Genomic DNA, 17,744 nt, shown 5'->3' with positions numbered 1-17,744 from the left:
GGGAGAAATGTGGTACGAAGATTCCCCTTAGTGACGCACACACTTTGTGTGTGTATTGCTTGCGACCTCTTCATCTTCTGGAAACATGTTCTGTATGTCACGGCTTCAATCAGAGTGCTTATGGAGCACAAAAACAAGCTTTTTTTTTTTTTTTAAAGGGCTCGCAAAAACCCTTTTCTCAGAGGTGATTTCTCCAGAGTCCTCTTCAAAAATTTGTGAGAAGTCCTTAAAATGCTCATCTTCATCTCTGAAATCTACCTCAGAGCCAAGTCAAACTCCTAGACTGTCTGCTTTAGCAGAACCTTGGAGCAGATAGTTGTTGCCATATCCAAGGCTATCTTGGAGCCATCTGAACCCTCGGCTCCGACTTTTTTGGCACTTGAACTATGACGCTGGAGCCATTCACCCTCATTAGAACCAGTAATGTCACGGCTCCATTCTCCACTAATTAAGTCCAGATCTCCAACACTGTCTACTTGGTCTGCCAACTGAATGTGCCAAAAAAAAAACACAAAAGAAATAATAGAAGGTGAAGATGAGAAGGCAAGAAATGTGGAAAATTCACAAATATAGTTGAAAGTATAGAAAACTTCAGGAACGAACCCAGGAATGATTAGAGAGGTGAATTCAAACCAAGAGATGAAAGGTTAATATTGGTGGCCCAAGGTAGTGGGCTGTGTACACATTGGTTTACAAAGCCCATTGACCATGTGGGTGGAACAGACAAATGTAGGTTTTGTCAAACCGAATTGGAAACCGTTGGGATATAATAATGGCAGAAGGACTGTATACTGAAAGGCATAAAAATGTGACAAGACTGTTGCACTGGGGATTGTACAAGAATTATGGTACTGAAGTGGCTGAAAAACACTGGAAATATGAGCCATAAAGCGTCATAGAAAGTGAAGAAGTCTGCATCACATGGGATCATCCATAATCAACAGTTCAAAAGGTAGATGCTAGAAAACCAGATATAGTGGTCCAGGAAAAAAAGACAAAAGTAGCATTGATCATTGACATCTCCACACCCAGTGTTTACAGTGTCCTGCATTGAGAGAGGGAGAGAGAGACAAAGTCATGAAGTATAAGGCTTTGCAGGCAGAAACGAGAGTAATGTGGAAGAAAGATATCCAGACAGTTCCAGTAGTAGTAGGAGCAACGGGTCTTGTAAAGAAGAGTCTACAATCATATTTAGATATGCTACCATTACATATAACTCCGTACAATTTGCAGATGGAGTCCTTACTGGGCACATTGCTGGTGTTGCGAAGAGCATTACTGGCTGACATCAGTGTGTGAAACAATACTAATTTCATGAACTTTAATTGTACTTTGACTTAGGAATGGGGTCCATTCCCGTCATGGTATTGGAAACCCAAAGGACTTGGAGATACTAAAAAAGAGCTTGTCTGATGAAGATGTGGATATGGTTGTGCAGAGGCTGCTAAAGACTCTGGCCCTGGTTGCTAGATCCAAACCCAAAGGAATTAGACCAGACACAGCCCTCCCCTCCAGTACTTGTTCCTCTTCCAATCCATCCCTTGGTTTGAGAGCCAGAAGAATCCGATCTCCAAATTGAGTCTGTGTCAGCTCCGGCACCCTGCGTTTCCTCAGAGCCAATGTCTGTCCTGAGCGTTTCCCCTGCAGTTGGAGCAGGACATGTCTAGGAGCAGACCTTCTCTGATCGGATCCTCTAAGCCAGTTCGGATCTCTACGGATCCGACTCTTCCTCTAGGGGCTTCGGCACGGGTGAGTTCAGCTCCTATCTCTTCTTTTGAGCTTCTGTCCCTAGTGCCGCGGATATCTTCGGCTCAGTCGACCACTTTGTAAGATCCGGGGCAGTCTGCTTTCGAGGTTGAGGAGGGTTTTGACTCCATCCTAGTCAAAGACACAACCTTTATCGTATTTTCCTCCCAGTTCTGGTCAGTTGTCCTTGTCCTCTCACTTAACCCTTCCACAGGATCGCAGAGTCCGCAGGCCTCAGGCTGTCCAGCAAGAGACTCCCTCCTCTTCTGCACCTGCCCAGATTACCCACCGAGGAGATCCCTCAGAAGATGACCTGCAAGAGGAATCATCTGGACTCCCCAGTGGAGTCTGTCCCATCAAATACTGACCTTGATGATGCAGAAGGGTCCCCAAGGCCACCTCCTGAAGATGTCCCCTTTAGAAATATCCTCAAAATCTTAAAACAGACTGGTGATTGGCAGTCCACTCCCCCGTCAGCTGAGGAGTCAGTTTACCTGAAGGCTTTCAGGTCTTGCCCTTCCACATCTTGGGTGACCCCACCTTCCGGTGAGCTTATGGACTTGATCTTTCCGAAGGCTTGGAAGACACCATATTCCATAGAGCCTACTCCTAGAAGGCGAAATAAATAACTTGCTGCTCCAAAAGATAAGGCTTTTTAACTAAAGGTGTAGCAGTTGATGCTATGGTCGCGGCGGCAGCCACTAAAAAGGAGTTATCCGAGACCAGCTCCTCTATCCATCCCCCCTAATAAGGATTCTGGGACCATGGATAGATATGGGAAATGTGTCTTTTTGTCAGTGACCTTTGCATTTCAGTCTCTGAACTACCTTACCCTTATTAGTAGACTATAGAGAGACCTGTTAAAGGAATTTAGACTCCTTCCAAGGAGCTGTAGCTGATGCAGTAGCAGATGAGGTCAAGGAGCTGTAGCTGATGTAGTAGCAGATGACGTCAATGCTCAGCTTGCCACCCTCAATTCGATCGTAAACTCTTCCACGAGGCCCATATCTTATTCAGCAGATGGGACGAATAGGGCTGTGGGTTCAGGTATTGCTCTTAGGAGGCAGGCCTGGATGCACCTTTGCGATTTCGCTGAGTTCTTCAAGTCTTACTTCGTTAATGCCCCTTTTAATGGCTTTTCTCTTTTTTGGGCCTAAAGTGAAAGAAACTCTCACCAGATGTGAACAAGAGGGCAAGATCTATGCCATTGGAGTACGATTTTCCAAACCTATCAGACCCTTTCCCAAGGGTCAGAGCGGTAGTGGGAAGGTGTGGTTCAGAAAATCCCAGAAGTCTTTCCAGGACACAGAGTGAAAGTTCCCCTGGGGCGAAGGAGAAACGACAATGGAAAATACCATTCTCACCGCAGGGGAGGCTCGCACAATCAGGGCTCCAGAGAATCTTTCTTTGGGGGCCCTTTCAGTGCTTCTGAACGAGTGCCCAATTGCTGGTCTTTGGAGGCAGTCTGGGGCTATTGTCTCTGCACCGAGAAACCTGGCAAAAGATAACCGACAGATGGGTGCAGAACATAATATCCAGGGAATATGTCATTCCCTTCTACACCGTACCTGTAAACAGATCGGTTCCAGACGTTCCATCCAGTCAGAAAGAACATGCAACCTTAGAAATTCAAATGTTGCTAAAAGAGTCATCCAAGAAGTCCCAGCAGACCAGAGAGGTTCTGGAACTTATTCAAGATTCTTTTTAGTTCCAAACAAAACAGAAGATTGGAGGCCCATTTTGGATCTCAGCAGGCTGAACAAATGTCCAGAAGTCCAAGTTCCGGATGGTGACACTACAGTCAGTGCTTCCACATCTGGAAAAAGACAATTGGATGTGCTCCATAGACCTTCAGGATGTGTACTACCATATTCTAATGCAGGTGATCCAGAAGGTTCTTACATTTCCTGCTAGGTGCCAGTCACTTCCTGTTTAGAGCTCTACCCTTTGGTCTCATTACAGCCCCCAGAGTGTTCAAGTGTATGGCAGGTAGTGGCAGCTCACCTGAGTCGCAAAGGATTCTGTGTGTTTCCATATCTGGATGACTGGCTCATTATCACCCCGACCAGGCATCTACTGCTGCGGACCAGGGACTACACTCTACAACTTTGTTCCTCCCTAGGGATTACCAAAAATTATGAAAAATCTGCTCTAGAGCCATGTCAATCCTTGATATTCATAGAAGCGCAGATAAACACAATTATGTCAGCGAAACTTTCTCAAGACAGGGTACATTACCTTCAGTGTTATGTAAGGATATTGATCAGAAAGAAGTGGGCTTCTGCCAAGCTAGTTCTCCATGTTCTAGGGAAAATAGCATCTTAAATTGTTCTAATCCTGCTAGTTCAGTTTCATATGAGAATCCTCTAGTGGTTACTGTCGACACAATGGTTGTTTCTAGATCTTCCTATGACCCATAAGATTATAATAACAGATTCATGTAAAAGGGACCTCCACTGGTGGCTCAACTCTCCCTTGGTGTCTCAGGGCCATCCCTTTATTCCCCCTTCGTCCCAAGCCACGGTGACCACCGATGCTTCCCAGATTGGGGGGGGGGGGCATTATCTGTGAAAGACTATTCAAGGTACTTTGCGGCAAAACAAGGCTCATTTGCACATAAATGTACTAGAGATGATGACGGTGCTGTTGGCTTTGCAAGCATTTCAGGATTCCCTCCCCCTGGGTAGAATAGCATTCCAGTCAGACAACATGTCTGTAGTCTGGTACATAAACAGATGGGGGAACCAGATCTTACCCTCTATGTCGAGAAGCCCTGAGGGTCTGGCAGTGGGCAAAGGCCCTCCAACTGCTTTCTCATATCAACACACATCCCAGGGAAATCCAGCATGATTGCAGACAAATTGAGCAGAGCCATTCTATGGCCACACGAGTGGTCCCTCAGACAGAAAGTTGCAGAAGAGAAATGTGGCCAGCCTTACTGCGATCTCTTTGCATCACCCATCAATGCCAAATACCACAACTACTTTGCCCTGATCCCCCCCAAAGGGGGAGTCACCAAGGGATGCAGTTGTTCACGATTGGCCCCTGGGATTTCTTTATGCTTTTCCACCAATACCTCTAATCCCCAAGGTCCTACAGAAAGCATGTTCATTGCCCCCTATTGACCACGACAGATATGGTTCCCTTTTATGTGGCCTTCATGTATGGGAGGGACCATGGATTCTCATCCATCAGGAATGGTTCATCCTAGTCTAAACAATCTCAAACTAACAGCTGGGCAGCCCCAGTTCCCATGATAGACAGGTTTCCTCTCCTTTCTTCTCCAGTTACACATTTTGCCGTCTTCCCACAAATTGTCTACTTGAAAATTGCACAAATGTAAATGGGAAAGATTTGTGGCTTGGTCCAATATTAATCAGACAAACCTATTCACAGCTCTGTTACATTTTATCCCAGAATTCTTAGCCAAGTTTTTCTTTGAGGGAGCCACTGCAGCTACTATTGGGGTACAGTTAGCAGCAATCTCAAATTTTCACATAGAAGAGAATGGTTCTGCAATCATTTCAAACAGACTTTGTAAAGCATTCTTCGGAGGAACTACTTTGATTTGACCACCATACAGAAACCCAATTCCGCCTTGGGGTTTAAATTTTGTGTTGTCAACGACCCCCCCTTTGAACTGTCTGCTACATGTGAATTTAAATATATCTCATAGAAAATGCTCTTTTTAATAGCTATTACTTCAGCAAGGAATGTTTTGGAGTTACAGGCCTTGTCCTCCAAACCTCCATACATAATTTTTCACAAGGACATGGTCTCTTTATGCACCAGTGTTTTCCAAATTTTCAAAACAAAGAGGAGTGTACTTTGCATCTTCTAGATGTTCACAGGCACTTGTGTTTCTGTTTGCACAGGACATCAGAAATTGGAGTCCGAGGCTAAGAAAGGTCAACCAGTCTCTAAGGTAACATTATCCAATTGACTTTCACAATGTATATCTTTTATATACAGTTCTAACAACAAGACTATCCCTAATCCTATCAAAGCTCATTCCACCAGGTCAGTAGCCACTTTTGCAGTTTTCCAAGCTAGATTACCTTTTGACAGTATCTGTGCTGCAGCAACATGGGCTGAACCACATACCTTTATTATTCATTACAAGTTGGATTTGTCCTCTTGGAGTAGAGCATCCTTTGGTTCTACGGTTTTGAGGAATATTCTCCCATGAGCCACCCAAGAATCAGGTAGCTAAGCATGCGGTTCCACCAGTGAGAATAAAGGTGAGATTGACATCACGTAAAGAAGTTATGTACTTGCCATAACATTCCATGTGTGTTGTACATCTCGTCCTTTATTCTCACAACCCACCCACCATACCCCCACTATCTACTCTCCTGGGAGACCGAGTAGTACTCTTTACAGGACTCTCTAGCTTCATGGAATTTTACTTCTAAACATAAATTCTGCTGAAAACATTGCTTTTTCCTGCAAATATATTTCTTTGCTTCTGACACCAGAATGCTAGTTTAACACAAGGACAATGGAGAGGGTTAACAGCCTGCATGATGTGTTTAGACAGACTCCTTCATCAAAGTGGTAGGCAATTTCCTGCAGCTAAACATTAACATATTTGAAAGTTAGTTATCGTATATATTTTCCACAAAAGGCTCTTAGGTTTCATGCCAGCTTGATGCTACCAGTGCCAGCAAAGTTACCTAGGAAGATGACTTTGTTGGTGACACCATGAATCCTTAATCATATGTGGGACTAATCAGGCTGGTGGTTGGCCTACAGCTCAGATAACCATCTCTGGGGATTTCTGGGTTCTACATACGATCATCTGTGGCCACATACTGGAACCCCCCCCCCAAATTTTATTTGTGGCTCATATATTTCATGGGGTCTTGGAACAGGCCTAGATTCTACACCTTGATGGTGTCATAGAGGCTGGCCCTCTGTTGAAGGAGGAGTGTGAGATTTGCTGCCATCCATTCCTGTAAGTGACGGTCAGTCCAGTTCTGGACTTCAATGATTTAAGCCAGCATATCGGATGCAGTCAGTTTCTGGACATCATCCTTTTAGAGAGTTATCTTCTTGCTTCCCCAGGATGACTCTGTGAGGTCACTGGACATCTTTTGGCACATCCTTGTTTGAGGTTTGCCCTTCTCCAGTTTATGCTCTATAGGCATCACTCCCAGTACATATAGTAACATGGGCTTTCTTCAGCACTCAGTCTTTATTGGGGTTTGGGATGGGTTGACTAAGGCTTTGCAGAAGAGGTGTCTCTTGGGATTTCCTTATCTGGAAGTGACTTGTTGGATGTAATCCTTTTCTCAACACTTCCGTGGATGCATTCCTTAGAATTGACAGTAGAATGGAAGAAGTATTGGTAATCCTGCTTCAGAGGAAGTATTATTAGAGTGAAACTGGGAACTGTCCTACCCTTTGGAGAGTGTTCAAGAGGTTTTGGTCTTGCAGGTTGGGACATTGTAGGGATTCATGGGTGCTTCAGTCTTGGTGCTGTTTACATGCTTGTGAATTTAACAATGATGTTGATATTTGACTTTGGTATCACAGTGAGCTTTTGGATCCTCCAAAAAGTTTTGGACCCTTGTCTCTGGGCCTTAATGTTGTAGACTGTCTCCAACAACATTCCAGTGTATCTCCCCATCTTGCTATCAAACCCACTGCAGGTTCTTCGACAGATGTTTTGCTTCCAGGGTGAAAAGCCTATCTAGGCCCTCCTATGGTACTAGGAGTGCAGTTTCTTCCATGGAGAAAATGCTGTTCATCAGCCAGTTGAAGCTGAGGACAGTGCAGTTAGACTTCAGTGTAGAATGTTGGGTATGCGTCTTTAAATCCTAGTGAGCTAGTTGCTGTGGGAAGTTGCATGTCATGTAATGTACATTTCTTTGAGAGTTCAGTTTCAATATTGACCTCATTGAGGTTAGACCCACATCATTTGTACACGTCTTATTTATTTTCTGTCCAGGCCACCTCTCTGACGGTCTTGGTGCCATCTTCTGATCTGGTCAGAAAACTGTTCTATCATATGGTGCCTGAACATGTAAGAGGGCAGAAGGTTCTGCTTCCCGTTTATGGAAGTGTTTTTCTCCTGGAATTAAGCTGTAGACAGGGGCATCAGTCGTTCAGCATTTCACATCCTGTTGAAGTATGCAATTTGTAAAATTCTCTGAGCAGGACTTTCTTTGGGTGCCAAATTCAGATACCATTTATGTTCAGTGTCTTTTGGACGTGTGCTGCAGATATTGACATCTTTTCCATACCAAGGGAAAGAGTTCCTTCCCTTTTCTGAGTTTTCAGCAAGGCATTGGGGTGGTAGCAGTGGACATTTTCTCTGTTACGTGGCATGGGGTGTCCTGTATATGTTCCTGACATTCCTCTTAATATTGAAGATTTTAAGGGGGAATGACCAGAAGTCACTTTTGGGCCTTTATGGTGGCTGAAAAGGGTGTGTATTCAAGTTGCAAGATTCCAAATGGGCATAAAATTCTCCTGGGCATAGCCAAGGATATATTTTGTGGTTGGAGGGGCAGTCAGCTCCATCTCAAGGCTTGGCTTTTGATATAGATTGCTTTATTCTTCTAAACTAATTTGGGTATCTGAAGTGATTGGAGCTGCCAGGTGGATCTCCAAATGAGCAAGCTTATTCTAGAAAATAGATAATGCTTCTCAATTTTAGGTGAACCAGTACTCTTCTCAAGGTTCTATGATTTACAAGTGATTTTAATTTGTATTAGACAGCTGCATGATGTGGGCCTCAGCACTGTCATGGTTGCTTTCTCAGTTTTGTCTTTGTGTCACGACCTTGAGAGAACAGAGACTGTGTCCCAACACAAGCTGCTTAAGCTGCTCTAGAAAGCTGTTTTGCATTTCTGAACCCCTTCTTTGCGGAACTCATCCTTTCCGTGGCATCTGAAATTTGGTGTTAGCATGCTTGTGTGTACACCACTGACCCAGTTAGCTTAGCACTGAAGTTTGTTTCATGGAAAGATCCTGGTGTCTGTGTTTTTCCCAAGAATTGCCTCAGAGTTGCAGGCTCTTAATTAAACATAGTTGTACCTGCTCTGCCTGTTTTCTCACAAGGATAGTGTCCCTTAGGACTGTGTAGCATTTTCTCTAGGAAATATATTCAGACTTTTTCTGAAGCAGACCCCTGTCAGCTAGATAAGGGGTTCTTTTCCAGGCTCTTCTTTGTCCCCAAAGAGAAGGGTATCTGGTGACTCATTTTGGGCCTGTCAAGGCTCAACATTTCCCTAAAAGTCCTCAAATTCAACATATTTACCTTGCACTCTGTGCTGCCTCTCCTGCAACCAAAGGCATTATGGTCACCTTGGACCTAAAAGAATCCTGTCTGTACATCCCAATTCACAAGACACATAGTGACAGCCCATGGCTAAGAATCTGAGAAAGTGTCTATTAGTAACTTCCTTGCCCTTTGGGTTTTGGAGTGCATCAGGAGACTTTACTAAATGTTTAGCCTCAGCCATCATCTTTTGCAGTTTGAAGGGTAACTGCATTTATCCCTTCTTGGACGACTGTCTGAGTTAGGGGCTTCCAGAGAAGAAGTGCTCACAACTCTGGACTTCATGAGGAAACTCTTTCAGTTGTTGGGGTTCACTCTTAATCTAAAGTCTTACTTGTTTCCTTTCTAGAGGGTAGTCTTTCTGGTATCCTTGGACATCTCCATACAGATTGCTCTCATTCCACCAGAGAAGAAGTAAAATTGACAGATTTGTTTCCAGAAACATGCAATCATGTTTATAGCCAGAAAGTTCATAAGAGATCAGGTGTTCACCATCCTGATAACTCTTTTGGCCAAGTTTATATGCGGTACCAAAGTCCTGTGCAGACCAAACACTCCCACCCATTAGTCTAGCAAGTTTCCATTCTACTTTCATAGCAGAGGAGTAAATTGGTAGGTAACTCCATGGTAAGCTGTATTGGGGGAGGTCATCTTTATGTAGGACTCCCTGTTAACCAGTCCAGGTTAAGTCCACTGCTCACACGTGTCAGTTTTCAAGTTGCACTGTCTGGTCAAATGACTTCCTCAGAGTTCCAGAACAGCCAAATGGAGGTGGTAGAAATCAAACCCTATACCTTTGATAACATGAAATGACTCATTAACATCTTAGAGCCTTAATTCTGTGTACTAACTGCCAGACTGGCAGATGCTGGTCCTCCTCCAGGGCCTAAGGCAGTAAGCCAGCTTTGGAAAGATGGAAACCTTCAAATTGGTGACAAGACTATATTATGGTTATGTGGTATATCAACAAATGAGGGGTAATACTGTGCTATGATAGCTTAGGAAGTGGTTTTCCATCACATTTCTGAATGCAGTGTACATCTCCTCAGAACTTAACTCTGTGGCAGACATGCTTAGCAGGGCCAAGGCAGACCCTCAAATGAGTGGATGTTCCACTGGGATGCCTTTTAACAAGTGGTGCATAGATGGGGTATTCAATGGGTAGACCTTTTTACTTCATAAGAAGACAGGCAGCCAAGACTGTTTTGCTCCAGGTGCCCATGCAGGGAGGCCAGGATGATAGATGCCTTCTCCATCACATGGACAAGGCACCTTGATGTTGGAGCAGTTGAGGACTGAGGTGGAGGGGAGTGAGGATAAAGACCTGAAACAGAAGTTATTCTATCTCTTTGATCTCTTACCAAGTTGCCAAACACTTCAGGAAATATAACCAAAGCAAATGGAAGCAAGTGCTGTAGAAAAAGACCAAAATAGTAAAAATTCAGCACAGAATGCCCAACGAAGTACACACAGGTTTATTCAGAGACAGCACACCACGAAGTAAAACATAAATGCTTATATCCACAAGTACGTTTTCGTCTGTACAGACTTCTTCAGATGCATAAGTGAATATGACTCCTACATAGCAGTTTAAATACTTCTAAATGAGTAATGCTCCTCCAATCACAGTACAGCTAATTAAAATGTGACATATAAAAATATATGCATGAAATTAAATCACATAAGTATATGTGTACATAATTAAGCACATATTTGTTATATAAAACTTAAAAACAAATAATGCTTCTTAAAAGGTTTTATACTTAATAAATAAAACTCTGAACATAGAAATAAAATCAGTCACTAAAATATTTTGCCAATGATAACACACCCTCTAGTGGTCATTTTGAGAAACATTTCTTGCACAAGTAAGAATTCTAACTTAATTTAAAATAAACATTTTTATAAGGAAAATCTGTTCACATAAGTGTATTATATAACCTGGCAGCACGTAATTTTAAAACTGGAGCTAAAGAAATAATGTCATTTAGATCAGGGTATTTGTTAGCCTCCAGTAAAATCTGCCAGAACACCTCCCTGTACTCATAGCTGGCCTTATAGGCCAACTAGGCATCTGCCTAGGGCGCTGCTCTAGCAGGGGCACTTTTCCAGTATTTATTTGGTGTAAGTAGACCAGGATGGGGGCACCAGGTAATGTGTTGGAGGACGTCGTGGATCTCTTTTGCCTAGGGCACCAGTTGACATAAGGCCGCCCCTGCCTGTACTCAGTTGTAGTTTCCCAGGGTCCTTCTCTCAAACCCTTAAGTAACTATTTCTGTTTCTTCAGGAAATATAGCTACAATGTTGTGAATGCACAGGGCAGTAACAGTGGGATCAGTTATTGGAAGGCATGCTTGATTGAGGACTTCACTCTTACCAGACAATATGAAGTCAAGGATCCTGTGTCCCATTTTGTAGTAATTTCCTCTCTGGACTCCCTGCCCAAGAGGTGGAGAAGAAATTGGAGGAGAGTGTAGAACTACCATATCGGTCGGGCAGATTTTTCAGACCTTTGAGCCTAAGTACATCTGGAAATTCCCAGAAAGGACCTGGTCCTCTGCCCGCTCTAGTGTTTTTTTGTCTGAGGTAAAGGGAAAACTAGGCAAGTACAGAAGTGACAAGCTAATTGCAAAGAGAAGCCTTGGAAACCCCTAGGGCAGAGACCTTTGAGAGATCAGCCATAACTTAGCCTGGCTGCCCCTTCCCCCTTCCTACCCCAAACCCACCTTATCCCGAACGCCTTCCTCTTTTTCCCCTCAAAACTTGGAAGGAATTTTTTTTCAGATTAATAGGGAATTAAGAGAGAACAGGTGGCATTTTAGAAGAAGGCTATAGTCAATTTCTAGACAAAAAAGGTCAGAGGTATTCCTCTGATTCCAAGAGAACAAGAAATGTTACAGACAGGGGCCATAGAAAATGTCCTGGTGGTGGAAGGTTTAGGGTTTCGATTCCATATGGTTTCTGGTACCAAGAAAGGAGGGCACATGAAGACCTTTCCCTGGTCTTTTTCATTTAAACAAATTACTAAAAGTACTGAAGTATTGAAAAGTCAGCTTGCAAATTCTGTTAACTCTGATTAATAATAATAATTGTATTGGTTTACCAGGTAGGCCCACTGGGCACACAGTCCCTATTCAGAGGACACCCAGGAGCAGTGTTTGGTTAAGTGACTTGCTCAAGGCCACATATTAGGCAAATGAGGGTTGAGGGAATCCAATCCCGTGTCACATGAACTAAATCTCAACTTCTGCCCCAACTGCCAGACTCCACAAGGAATATTCATGGAAGCCTTTGACTTAAAATGATAGTTATCTGCAAGTCTCCATTAGCAAAAACAAAATGAAAAAACATAAAAAATGTCTAAGATATACCATTGGTGAAGACCATCACAATCTTGCCCTTTGGCTTGTCCACTGTGCTCAGTATTTACAAATGTCTGATGCCTTTGGCAGGACAAAAGTCAATCATATCTTGCCCTGCCTAGACAGTTGCCAGTTTCAGAGCTAGAACTTGATAGTAAGCAGGAGAAATCCTCCCTGATTCCATACTAGAAGAAACTTTTCTGGAAGTAAGTCTAGACACTGTTTAGTGCAAGGCCATCATCATCCCTTGAAGCAAGCAAAATATACTGTCAGATTTGTTTTTCAAATTGTCCCAAAAAGAAAAGATCACACCAGGAGAGTACCTGGTGTTACATAGATTACATATTGGCTTGTCTATTGATGTAGTCACCCTTGGTTATTTTTCTGTTGATGAAACCGTTCTTGAGAGGCATTTTCCTTTGTTCTTCCTGGAAGAGATATTCTGCCTTTCTGTGGCCTTAACTTTGTCTTGGAACAACTGACCGTAGACTCATTTGAGCTGGCATCATTTGTCACTTTGAATATTTATAACAGAAGATCATCTTTTTAGGAGCTATCACATCAGCTCAAAGAATATCTGTACTTGCAGTTGTTAATGGGTAAGGAACCTTTCATGGTGTTTAATATGGGCATAGCTTGAGAATGAACCCATCTTGTGTGTGAAAGGCAGTCTCAGAATTTTCTCTAAACCAGTTTGTGTGTAGCTACTGGTCTTCTTCTCCAGACCCCAAAATAAAGGAGAAAAGATTTTGTATTTGCTGGACGTCCACAAGCAGCTGAGATATTACCTGGATAGGACAAAATATGTTAAAGGAAAACTCCACCTTCTACAGTTAACTCAACTCTTAGGATGCTTTTCTCCCTACAGTATGATTCCAGTAGTGTGTATGTACCTGTAACCTGCTTGTACTTTGTAAAACTTTCATTTCCTCACATTGGTATCAAAAGAAGGGAAAGACCACCCACTTTTTTTAAGCTTAACTTCTCACATGAGTTGCAGAGGAATTTGTCTACACTTGCATGACAGACCACGGACACAAAATCTGTAGTCAGGAGCTCTGGCTGCTGTAAACAAGACACTGTTTTCCATTGTCTTTATTGCAGAGAGGAAGAGAAGTTACACTGATTCACAGCTGGTTCTAATGTAGCCATACCTTTCATAGCAAAACAGAGCAGTTAAGTCAGTCAGTGGTTCACAGGCAGTTGTCAACTTTTTTGACAAATTTACATAAGCAGCATCACAGTGTTGAAATGCTAACCTTTAAACTTTAAATGTTTGTTGTTTATACTACTATACATTTTAAGATGACTTGACTGTAATATTAAAGATGTCTACAACATTTAGAAAAAAAATCAGAATATATTTTTTTCTTGTAATTCTTGTAAAATATTAGCACATTTACTAGGGGGAGGGGCTGTCAATTCATCCTGGACTACAAAAAAAAATACTTTGAACAAAGACCTGCAGTTTAGCAACTGTTTTGGTTGCAGTATAATTCCTTAGTATACTGTAAAAAAAGCCTTGAGGCACACACAAATAAAGGCCATCCAAGAAATGAGGCAGTCTTGTTACAGCCAGTATATAAGATGACAGTGACTGACACCAATCCCATTATATGTCAGTGGCATGGAAGTACACCACTACTTATGTCTAGCATGACTCATTATAAAGCAGACTTGAAATTGATTATTGGAAAGAGAAAGGCTTGAACAAAAATAAGGTCACATTGATATTGCAAGCCGCATTGACAACCATTTTGCAAAACATTAACATTCTATGAGAAGGAGAGCGATTTTTGAGATGTCTGAGATGGATTGAAAAAATAGATTTTTTAAGTTCTAAGGTGAAGTTTTCTTTAAACAAGCATACCAGTTTTTTGTGGCCTTTTATTCCAGGTTAACAGGGAAGGCCAGCGACAGAACAGACTCTCTGGAAATGGCTAACAAACCTGTATCCTGTTCTTTTGAGAAAGTATTGAAGGACTTTACAGGGAAAGGTTGACGTGCTCTCTTCAAGAGCACTGCGGAAATATGCAACTTTCTTTAGGCAGGTTTCATCACAGAATGCTGTTGAAGTAACATTTGGTCCTCCAGCTTTACTTTTTCCAGACACTGCAAACCGAATATCTGGTCAGGGGAAAAAACAAAACAAAACTGTGTTTAGGACTGAAATTTTGCAAGGACAAGTTTAAGTGAGCAGACTGCAGTAATTGTCTGAGCACTTGCTTGCCCACATCCAGAATGGGTATTGCTTTAGTAATCTTTCCATTGGTTACTGTTACATTGATCCTTATGAAGAATATAGTGCATTTGTGAACAACTCACCATAGTGATAGATGTCCACCTAGGATCAGTGTTGCAATACTACCTCATACCCACCTTCTCCACAGATGACATTGTACTGGAGACAGCAGTTGAGGATTTGAGTGGGATGAGGAACAAATGGGGAATATATAAAATAGTTTCTTTTTCTGCAGTGTATGTGCATAACATGCCACTGAGAAGGACTGAGGGTGCTTTATTATTCCCCACCTTCTTCTAGACAACCAAGGGAATGCTAAATGCCACAGGGCATATCCTTTTTTCACCAAAAACAAAAAGAACAGAAGAGGGTGCAGGCTGACTACCTTTCTTGTTCATGGTACAGTTGTACAACCTGATGTTGGTAAGGAGTCAGCCTGTGCAAGGATGTCTGCGGACTTCTAGGAGTTAGGCTGGCCAGGCAGCTGTCCACATGTGGCTAATTCACATTGGTAGAGAATTCTACTGCTTCAGTGATCCCACATTTAACATCTGCTGTTAGGATGAGTTGTTCACACAACTGTATGTTCCTTCTTTGTTACCTAATGATATCAAACCAAAAAAAACCACAGTTGCCTCCCTGGAGATAGGTGCTGCAGACCTGCGAGTTAACTAGAGGGCAGCATTTTGTCCAATTCTGTGGTATTTACCTTGGCTATCCATAGGTTCATAGGTTCATAGATTAGTACTAAGCTAACTGCCCTTGCGAGCCATTTTAAGCCTAGCCAATTATCCCTTGTGAGACTTGAACCCTGCACCTTGTGTTTGTAAGGCAAACACCTTAACCATTAGGCCACCCTCCCAACGTTTACAAAAACCTGTGCAGTATCTTTAACCAGTTTTCTGTATGTACTGTTGGTTTCCTTTGATCTCCTCTTACACAATGGCTAGCCACAAGTTTGCCCTTTTGAAGCGATTCTCCAAATTATCAGTTCTCCTGTGGAGCTTCCTTACTGTTTCCCACATCTAGGCTAACTCATTTAGCCTTGAATTTACTTAATCTTATAGTATCCATGACTTGCCATCCAGTTCCCCCATTTTTATTAAATTATTATACACTTCTAGATGGTTTACCTTCATATGTCCGTAAATGACATATGCAAACGCACTATTGTATGACTCAAAACTGCGAAAAACGTAATGTAGAACGTCACCAAAGTTCGAAAATCAAAATCCGGAAAACCAGATTCGATGATTTTCGAACAAAAAAATGTGAATACACATCGTAATGCAGGGGGGCATGCCCCACTGCACCCCCCCATGTGGGCTGCTGAGCCCCCCACACCCTTCTACTTTAATATACTAACTCCGAGATCGCACTACAGTGGGGAAAGGGACCATTTCCCGATCCCTGCTATAGTGCAATCTGCACCCAAAATGCCGAATCTGCAATGAGCGAATGCCAACGTGCATTCGCTCATTGCACATTCTGACAACTTTTTTTTCGATTTTTGTGGACATTTGGGAACCACTTTTTGACCTTCTTGTAATCGCCCGTGTGCATCACGCACTTATGAAGATAAACCCTTCTAAACAAAGGTCTCTCCTGACTTCTTTAGGTCCCTACCATGAGAGGTTCTCCAGCCTTTCTGTTTTCATCTTTTAGCTACTCAGAACTTTGAGCACAGGTGTATACATGAGCAGTAACTTGACCACAGTTTCCACCTCGGGATTATGCATGCAGTCTCTGTAGCCCCTCTTTAATTATGTGTTGTGAGATCACAGTTGAAGCCAGCACTTCATGCTGTGATCTGTAGTGGGATTCACCGCCTAACTCTTTGCTAGGTATCTGTCCCTGTGTAACTAACATTCATGACATCTTACTCCCTCAGCCTGTGTATGTCAGTCTGCTAGCAACTTACTTGTGACTTTTATGCTGTGACCTAAGCCCACTTTTTATCCCTGTTTATGCTAAGGGTACCCTACAAGCCTATGCCATTGCAACTCTGCTAACATCAAATTACAGCACTTTGTTTGGCAAAAACCTTAATGGAGATAAACCCCCTAAGAATGGGCTGTTGACTAGAAAACCATGTGCCGAGTCTTTATAGCTTGTATCTTAAGGATCCATGCTTCCCATGCTGTTGGGCAGCATTCATCTCCTGTAGTGACCCTCATGCACAGTCACTGCCATCTGTAGAGTTTACTAGGCAAATGGGCAATGGAAGTAAATTGTTATGCCCTTTTTCTGTATCACACATACTGCATGCATACCTAGTTTAGAGTCACCATTCCATCTAACACAAGTCTTTGGGATGTGGTTGGAAAGCAGGATACCTAGAGAAAACCTGTGCAAACACAGGGTGGGTATGCATACTCTGCATAGAGGGCACCCCAGACAATTACTTGATCTGAAGAGCATATTGTAGGGAGGTTGACAGTGCTGCTTTAGTTCCGTAAACTCAAAATGCATGTGAACCCATAGTTGAGTAGGCTTTATTTGGTTAATGTAGTGACCTGTTTTGAGCTACATCTTTTAGATATAGGTTTCATTTTCACTTGCAGACAGTGTGATGCTGAAAGTCATAATTGGCCCAAAGCTTCAGGGTCAGCCTTGATAACATGTAGCTCTCTCTAGTAAGAACTAAATACAATGCTTCATATGTCTTCTTTAATGATTTTTTACTTACATTATTAATTTCAGTAAATGTTTCAATTTTAATGCATTTAACACTAAAATAAAACAATGCTTTCTACTTTGTCTACCCTGCACCTCCAACAAACATTTGGCTTTAGCCTTCATTATTAGTGTATGTGGTGGTACGCAAAGTTAGTATAACTTCATTTTTGCAACGGAATATTGTAGCCGAAGATAAAAGTTGATATTCAGGTGCAGTTATATTTCTGTTTTCTCTTAAATACAGATGGACATCCTATGATGGCAGCTGGCAGCCTAGTGGGGCATGTCGGATTGTGGGATTTGGAAGAGAAAAAGCTGATTGCTCAGATGAGAGATTGCCATTCCACTGCAGTTGCAGGAATGACATTTGTTCATGGAGAACCACTTCTAATTACTAATGGTGCTGATAATGCTATAAGAGTAAGCT

General features: G+C 42.5%; 1 protein-coding gene across 1 annotated transcript in view; it reads left to right on the top strand.

Moving 5' to 3' along the window:
• Positions 1-17,744, top strand: part of WDR36 (WD repeat domain 36) — a 1,582,076-nt gene that overhangs the window by 536,844 nt on the left and 1,027,488 nt on the right. Inside the window, exon 8 of the mRNA XM_044064266.1 lies at positions 17,562-17,737. Within this exon, the coding sequence (XP_043920201.1) occupies positions 17,562-17,737 (176 nt within the window). The remainder of the gene's footprint in view (positions 1-17,561; positions 17,738-17,744) is intronic.

This window comes from Protopterus annectens, chromosome 2.part2 (genome assembly GCF_019279795.1).
Source record: "Protopterus annectens isolate FY-2018-M chromosome 2.part2, PAN1.0, whole genome shotgun sequence".
Lineage (NCBI taxonomy): Eukaryota > Metazoa > Chordata > Ceratodontiformes > Protopteridae > Protopterus > Protopterus annectens.
This window is presented reverse-complemented; position numbering and strand designations above follow the sequence as displayed.